Source organism: Cherax quadricarinatus, chromosome 37, assembly GCF_038502225.1.
Source record: "Cherax quadricarinatus isolate ZL_2023a chromosome 37, ASM3850222v1, whole genome shotgun sequence".
Taxonomy (NCBI): Eukaryota; Metazoa; Arthropoda; class Malacostraca; order Decapoda; family Parastacidae; genus Cherax; species Cherax quadricarinatus.
The window spans coordinates 20,731,808-20,740,434 of record NC_091328.1 but is presented as its reverse complement, the minus strand read 5'-3'; the positions used below and the strand labels follow the sequence as shown (position 1 = coordinate 20,740,434).

Genomic DNA, 8,627 nt, shown 5'->3' with positions numbered 1-8,627 from the left:
GATTGAATTCTTCTCATCAACTTCACATCATCTGCAAACAGGGACACTTCGGAGTCTATTCCTTCCGTCATGTCGTACACAAATACCAGAAACAGCACTGGTCCTAGGACTGACCCCAGTGGAAACCCACTCATCACTTGCGCCCACTCTGACACCTCGCCACATACCATGACTCGCTGCTGTCTTCCTGACAGGTATTCCCTTATCCATTGTAATGCCTTCCCAGATATCACTGCCTGGTCCTCCAGTTTTTGCACTAATCTCTTGTGTGGAACTGTGTCAAACGTCTTTTTACAGTCCATGAAAATGCAATCTACCCATCCCTCTCTCTCTCTCTCTCTCTCTCTCGTTTTACTGCTGTCACCCTGTCATAGAACTCCAGTAGGTTTGTGACAGGATTTCCAGTCCCTAAAACCGTGTTGGCTGTTGTTGATAAGCTCATTCCTTTCTAGGTGTTCCACCACTCTTCTGATAATCTTCTCCATGACTTTGCATACTATACATGTCAGTGACACTGGTCTGTAGTTTAGTGCTTCTTGTCTGTTTTCTTTTCTCCTTTTTTTTTAAAAATTGGGACCCCATTTGCTGTCTTCCATACCTCAGGTAATTTCCCTTTTCGATAGATGTGTTGAATATTGTTGTTAGGGGTACACAGTGCCTCTGCTCCCTCTCTCAGGACCCATGGAGAGATGTTATCCGGCCCCATCGCCTTTGAGGTATCTAGCTCACTCAGCAGCCTCTTCACTTCTTCCTCGGTTGTATGTATTGTGTCCAACACTTGGTGGTGTACCCCACCTCTCCGTCTTTCTGGAGTCCCTTCTGTCTCCTCTGTGAACACTTCTTTGAATCTCATGTTGAGTTCCTCACATACTTCGCGGTCGTTTCTTGTGATCTCTCCTCCTTCCTTCCTTAGCCTGATTACCTGGTCCTTGACTGTTGTTTTCCTCCTGATGTGGCTGTACAACAGCTTCGGGTCAGATTTGGCTTTCGCTGCTATGTCATTTTCATATTGTCGTTGGGCCTCCCTTCTTACCTGTGCATATTCATTTCTGGCTCTACGACTGCTCTCCTTATTCTCCTGGGTCCTTTGCCTTCTATACTTCTTCCATTCCCTAGCACACTTGGTTTTGGCCTCCCTGCACCTTTGGGTGAACCATGGGCTCATCCTGGCTTTTTCATTATTCCTGTTACCCTTGGGTACAAACCTCTCCTCAGCTTCCTTGCATATTGTTGTCACATATTCCATCATCTCGTTTACTGACTTCCCTGCCAGTTCTCTGTCCCACTGAACCCCGTTAAGGAAGTTCTTCATTCCCGCGTAGTCCCCTTCCTTGAAGTTTGGCTTCATTCGTCCGGCTCTTCCTGCTTCCTTCTCCACTTGCAACTCTACTGTGTATTCGAATTTTAAAACCACATGATCACTGGCCCCAAGGGGTTTTTCATATGTGATGTCTTCAATATCTGCACTACTCAAGGTGAATACTAGGTCCAGTCTCGCTGGTTCATCCTCTCCTCTCTCTCTGGTAGTGTCCCTTACGTGTTGGTACATGAAGTTTTCCAGTACCACCTCCATCATCTTAGCCCTCCACGTTTCTTGGCCCCCATGTGGCTCCAAGTTCTCCCAATCGATTTCCTTGTGGTTGAAGTCACCCATGATCAGTAGCTTTGCCCTGCTCGCATGAGCCCTTCTTGCCACTTCAGCCAGTGTGTCAACCATCGCTCTATTACTCTCATCATACTCTTGCCTTGGCCTCCTGCTGTTCTGTGGTGGGTTATACATCACTGCAATTACCACCTTGGGACCTCCAGACTGAAGCATTCCTACTATGTAATCTCTTGCTTCTCCTCTGTCTCCTCTCTCCAGCTCATCAAAATCCCATCAGTTTTTGATCAGCAGTGCCACTCCTCCACCCCGTCTGTTCCCTCTGTCTTTCCTCAGGATCTGATATCCCGTTGGAAAGATGGCATCTGTTATCATACCTGTGAGCTTGGTTTCTGTGAGAGCTATGACGTCCAGTGATGCCTATTTGACTCTTTCGTGCCATTCCTCCCACTTATTTGTTATTCCATCAACGTTGGTGCACCATACCTTCAGTTTCCTCTCCAATACTGTGTTTTGGGGGTCTGTGAGGGTGGGGGACCTGGCAGTGTACTGTGGGATTCTATAGGTGAGTTTTGGGTGGGAGCTGTGGGTGTGGATTGTGGTTTGTGTTGGGATAGCATGACTCGCTGTGGGGTTCTGGGGATAATTCTGTGTGTGCTTGCTCTTGTTGCTCTGCCCTGCTCTGGTTGTCCTCTGCTGACTCTGTTTTTGTCTCTCCTCCCAGCTCCTTTCACTTTTGTGTTCTCAATCAGCTACTGTCATCCTGTTTGTGTTCTGTCTTGGTCTAGGAACACCCTCTTGTATTCTGCCGAGGCCTTCAACCGTGGTTTCTCTTGGAGGATCCTTTTCCGCTTTGTTTCTGTCCTGAAAATCAGCTTGATCGGTCGTCTTCTCCCCCTCAAACACCCCCCTATTCTCTGAAAATTTACAATCTCAGACATGTCCTCTTCACCTAATTTGTGATGATGTTCTCAATCTCCTTTCTTTCTGCCTGCCATCTTTCAATGTGTGTCCTTCCCTCGCTCTCCTGAAGCCCATGAATAAGCACTGTTCGGTCCGACTTGGACCATTTACAAAGTCACACTAACCAGAAGTGGAGCAGGACGGCTATATATAGGCAGGAAGAGGTGGTGGTAGTAGCACTAGTAGTAGTACATGAATGGTATATAATACCGACAAGATGAAATGAAGACACATGCGCAACACCCGGGCATCCCTATCGTAGACGTTTCGCCATCAAGCCAGCCACTTGATGGCGAAACGTCCACAACAAAGACACCCAGACGCCGCACATGTGTCTTAATTTCATCAGTAGTAGTAGTAGTAGTAGTAGTAGTAGAAGTAGAAGAGGGAGTAGTAGTGGTAGAAGTGGGGAATAAGGAGGACGAGCCAGTCAAAAACAAAGGAAGGGGAGCACTGCAAGAGAGCTAGGTGCCCACAGAGGGAGAGCAAGCGCACAGAGGTGCGTGAAAGGGGAAGTGGTGAAATAAATGAAGGAACAGAAACACGAGACAGAAGTGAGAAAGACAACCCAGAGGAGAAAAAGGAAAGAGGAAAGCAGAAGAGGGAGAAGAAGAAAAAGAAAAGGAAAAATGAGGAGTCAGGTTAAGTCACTGGTGTTCTGAAGTTTGGAGCATTTTACAATGTAGTGGGAGAGGAAGGCATCTACAGAGACGAAGCCAGGGCTAAGATTCATACAAGGAAAGTTGTGTATTAGAGAGGATTCAACTAGATGGCGACTGTTCGAGTTGGAAGTAGGGAAGACAGTTTTAGCAGAAGACCAGTCAATAGGATGGCTATGATCTCTGACGTGACAGAAAAGAGCATTGTTAGTGTCGGCAAGCCTAAAACTATTTTTGTGCTCCCTAAGTCTGTCAGAAAGAGTTCGACCAGTTTCTCCGAAGTATTGAAGAGGACAGGAGGAACAAGAAATAGAGTAGACACCAGGAACATCTGTAGAGGGAGGAGAGGTATGAATGAGATTAGTGCGAAGAGTGTTAGTGCAGCGTCTGGGTGTGTCTGTTGTGGACGTTTCCCCATCCAGTGGCTGGCTTGATGGCGAAACGTCTACGATAGGGATGCCCGGGTGTTGTGCATGTGTCTTAATTTCATCTTGTCGGTATTATATACCATTCTTGTACTACTACTACTACTACTACTACTACTACCACCACCTCTTCCTGCCTATATATAGCCGTCCTGCTCTACTTCTGGTTAGTGTGACTTTGTAAATGGTCCAAGTCTGACCGAAACGTCGTCGTAAGCTTCTCTCTTTTATGTGCGGGTTATTTGTGTATCGTTCCAGTCACGGTATTGTGCCTTTTTTTATTATTTATACCTCCTTCCTTCCCATTGGACCTCCCAGCTTCATATGCTGTGTCTTCTCTGGTTAATACCCCTGTAACTCGCTTCAGCCTGTTTGCCTCCTCTTCTAGGTCCCTTATCCTAGCTACTGCAGTTTCGACTTGGGACTCCCAATTTTTCTTCACCTCCTCTAACCTCTTTTCCAATTTCACAGAAAGCTCTGCCTCCATTTTTGTAGAAAGCTCTCCCAGTTTTCTCTTCCACTCTTCCTCTGTCCTTTTGCACTGCTATGTGTGTGTGTGTGTGTGTGTGTGTGTGTGTGTGTGTGTGTGTGTGTGTGTGTGTGTGTGTGTGTGTGTGTGTGTGTGTGTGTGTGTGTGTGTGTGTGTGTGTGTGTGTGTGTGTGTGTGTGTGTGTGTGTGTGTGTGTGTGTGTGGTGTGTGGTGTGTGTGTGCGTGTGCGCGTGCGCTCGCCTAATTGTGGTTGTGTATTTGTGTGTATTTGTGTGTGTTTGTGGGTGTGTTTGTGTGTGTATGTGCTCACCTATTTGCAGTTGCCGGGGTCGATTAATAGCGCATGATCACGCCTCTTCACTAGTCGCTACTAGACGCACTCTCCTTTCTCCGTGAACTTTATTAAACCTCTTCTTAAAGCTTTGTATGGATCCTGCCTCCTCTACATCACTCTCCAGATTGTTCCATTTCCTGAGAACTCTGTGACTCAAGAAACACTTCCTAATATCCCTGTGACTCATCTGAGTCTTCAGTATTCAGTTGTGACGCATTGTTGCTCTGACCCTTCTCTGAAACATTCTGTCCCTATCCACCTTGTTAATACCTCTCAGCATTTTATATGGAATTATCATACCCTCCCTATCCCTCCTGTCCTCCTGTGTCGTTAGGTTCATTGCCCTTAACCTCTGCTCGTAGTACATACCCCTTAGCTCCGAGACTAATCTTGTTGCACACCTTGGTGTGGGTTCCATACTGGTGCTGCATACTCCATTATGGGCCTGACATACATAGTGCACAGTGTCTTGAATGACTCCTTACTTAGATGTCAAAACGTTATTCTTAGGTTTGCCAGGCGCCCATATGCTGCACCAGTTATTTGGTTGATGTGAGCCTCAGGAGATGCTTTCGATATTATACTCATCCCAAGATCTTTTTGGTTGAGTAAAGTTTGCAGTCTTTGGCCCTCTAGCCTGTACTCTTTTTGCGGTCTTCTCTGACTTTCCCCAATGTTTCAGCCTGTTCACACCCTTTTGTAGTCCTACTTGATCCTCATTCGTTTGAATTCCCCGCATTAGCTTTACATCATCTGTAAACAGGGACACTTCTGAATCTATCCCTTTCGTCATGTCATTCCCATATACCAGACATATTACACTTTTTTCTCATTCTGCTAATAAATTAATTCAGTATATGTGGTGGTATAATATATGTGATGGTGTACCATATGTGGTGTAACAAGTATGGTGAAACATGTATGATGGTGTAACATATGTAGTGGTGCAAAAAATGTGATGGTGAAACATGTGAGGAGGTGTAAGACATGTGGTGAAGGTGATATCAAATGTAGGACATGACTGAAAAATTCAGTACTGTATATAATTTGTACTTTATATAGGCAGAGAATTATCATGTGTTGTACGAATAATTCATTAATTTTTGCATGATATAAACGTATATAAAATATATTTCTTATTCTAGGTTAAGTTACATGCAAGAAAAATATGTAATTGCAAATAATAATTCGACTCTAATAAAATAACTTGCAAAGGAAAGTCATTTCTGGTACCGCGGGGCATAGTAGAATCCTTTGGAACGTTTAACGTTTCTGTTCCAATGCAATTTGTTTAAGCTTGAGAAGGCAGTATTACGTACAAGGCGTTAATTAACATTCTCGATGATCTAAAAAAAAAGGATGTTATGTTAAGGACCTAACTCTGCAGTCTTGTATAAACAACTGACGCATTACGTTATGTCTCAGTTAAAATTCTGTTTACTTTCACTTTTATAGAAATCTTAGTCTACTTTGCTGGCAGAGAAATTCAATTTTCTGGGAAACATGAATCTGTTCTCTGTTGCAATGATCTTCTCTCTTCTCCAGACTCTTCATCGTCTGGGGATTAAGGACCTGTTCACGAGCGCTTCTGACCTTTCAAACTTTGATCCTGCTGGACGATTGTTTGTGTCGAAAGGGATCCACAAGGCTGTGGTGGAGGTTACTGAAGAGGGCACAGAAGCAGCAGCAGCTACGGCGCTAATTTTGGAAGTAACATCGGTATTCGGACGACCACCACCCCCTCGTGTCTTTACTTGTGATCACCCCTTTGCTTTCGTCATTACTGACAAAGTTACCAACAACATTCTTTTCATGGGAATTTTCAGGGATCCAAACGGCACCGCAATGTGAAGAATGGAGTATACCAGATCATAACAAATGACGGAGATGATTTATATAGATTTTACACCATACGAATATCTTAAAAGCTCTGCTTTTTGTTCAACATCACTTTGACAGATTTGTAGTTTCTCGACTACATATTGGTCATTACTTCAGCATTTCACACATTAAGAATATGGATAAAAGTAACATTGTTCCTGAATATATCCTACACATGCAATCCATTCTAAGGCAGAGATACACCAGTCAGACTAGAGGACATCAGGAAAATAAAACAAATTAAAGAGAGCCTGGGCCTATTTTTAAACCCCGCCAAATGTAAAATAGTTTCTACCATTTGACAGATCATTGAGGATATTACTGCTTTTCCAACAACACGAACTATCGATCCAGCCAATTGCACTTTCGTTGGTGCTCCTCTCGTGTCCAGTGCTACTGATCTGATTCATAAAAAAAAAAAAAAAAAAACTCAGACCTTAGGTTGATGGAAAGCAGGATATAGGACACATATACAAATGATGCCTTCTACTTACTCACCAGATGACTATCCCTCCAAAAATTCACTTACTTCTTGAGATGCTCCCCTGCCTTCAACAGTCCAAAATTCGAGAAATATGATTCCCTCTTGAAGATCATGCTAGAGTGTACTGAATATTTTGCTTGAGGATGGGCAGTGGCTGCAAGCTTTTCTTCCAATCAGGCTTGGTGGTCTGGAAGCATCTAAATCCTCCTAGACTACCATACGAGCATTCTTATCCTCTCCATAGTATCGGGCGAGCTAATAAAACAAATTCTTCCGGATGGCCTTGGTAACTCAGAAGGAATACAGGATTCAAGTTACATCAGGGTCATTTCCGAGTAGAAGACTCACGCTGCTCCAGCTCCAAAACCCAGTGCAGCACTGGCTTACAAAGAGTCCAGATGTGATTACTCCACTGCTGAAAAGGTGCATAACATGTTCAGGGCTCCATCATCTGCATAACATGAATGAACATTGAAATGGTATAAAATACCCACAGGTTGTTTGGTAAGACACATATGCAACAGTTAGGTACCTAACCGTTGCATATGTGTCTTACCAAACAACCTGTCGGTATTTTATACCATTTCAGTGTTCACTCTGTCAGACACTGCAACACAATGGTATCTTGGTACAGAACTGAAATCAACTTGTACAACTTCTACTAGTGAGAATGGCTGGATTTGAGAGGGACATGATCTCCCAACGACTACATTCTTACCTCTACTAGTGGCCTACTTCTCACCTCCTGGCGGTATATAAGGCTCCATCCTGTCACTTCTACTCCCTATTGTTTCAGACTATGGAACAATACTCTTCTCCAGACTGAGGGACTGACCACCTCAAAACTTCAAGGGTGATGGACTGATTGCATCGTCTTCAAGTCTCTTCTGCTTCTATCAACTTTTCTGTACTCGACTGAAGAAGCCTACTGTATAGGCGAAACGTTTCGAAATAAAGATACCTAACTCTTGCATTTGTGTCTTACCTAACAACATGAAAAGAAATATCTTTATCAACATGGCGTAGGAGTGCCTTGCCAATACTATGGTCGGAAAGATAGGCAATAGAGGAAGTCGGTCATAAAGTGAAGAATTTAGTCCATTGTGCATTCTGAAACTGAGTGTGGAAAGGGAGTGCAGGACGTGTCGATCTTTTCTGAGAAGAACGAGAAGGTGGAGAAGTATCATCAGCAGGTAATTGTCATTGGCGTTTAGGCGTGGGACCAGAGTTGGTCCGACGTGGAACGGGCCGGCGATTCGAAAACTGCCGCACCGTAGAGGGAAAGGCCGGAAGCATAGTCAAAGGAGAGCGGAGGTCAGATAATTTAAGGAGTCAGTCGAGACCTCAGTACCTGAAGCGGGTGAGGAAACAGCACCGGCAAGAGGTACAGAGGCATTAGGAGTGTCCGAAGAGTGGCCCAAAGACGAGGTGGGGTCAGAACGGGGTGCAGTATCAAGAAGGGGCCTGGGGGTAGCAGGTTCATGGACTAGGGCTTCCATGGTTAGGTTACTTCTTTCTTTTTGTTTTTAAGAAAACAAAAATAAAAAATAAAAATAAAAAAAAGGAATAAAAAAAGGGGGGACTGGGGAGGGATAATTCCTGGGAGAAGTGAGAGGGCCAGAAATCTCCCTCCGTGCCCAAGAGGACCTCAGCAATGCAAGTAGTGCAGATTCAGCATGGAACCCGTGCCATACCCTACCCATCATGCCAGTAAACCAGCAATCTGGGATAGCAACCTCACATCTGCCGAGCTACCTCGGTGGACAAAAGAGAGGGTGGCCGGATATC

At 44.5% G+C, this 8,627-nt stretch overlaps 1 protein-coding gene across 1 annotated transcript in view; it reads left to right on the top strand.

The window, feature by feature from the left end:
• The window catches only part of LOC138853679 (leukocyte elastase inhibitor-like), a 32,882-nt gene that overhangs the window by 19,086 nt on the left and 5,169 nt on the right, over positions 1-8,627 (top strand). The window contains exon 5 of the mRNA XM_070091738.1: positions 6,020-6,321. Coding sequence (XP_069947839.1) covers positions 6,020-6,321 — 302 coding nt within the window. The remainder of the gene's footprint in view (positions 1-6,019; positions 6,322-8,627) is intronic.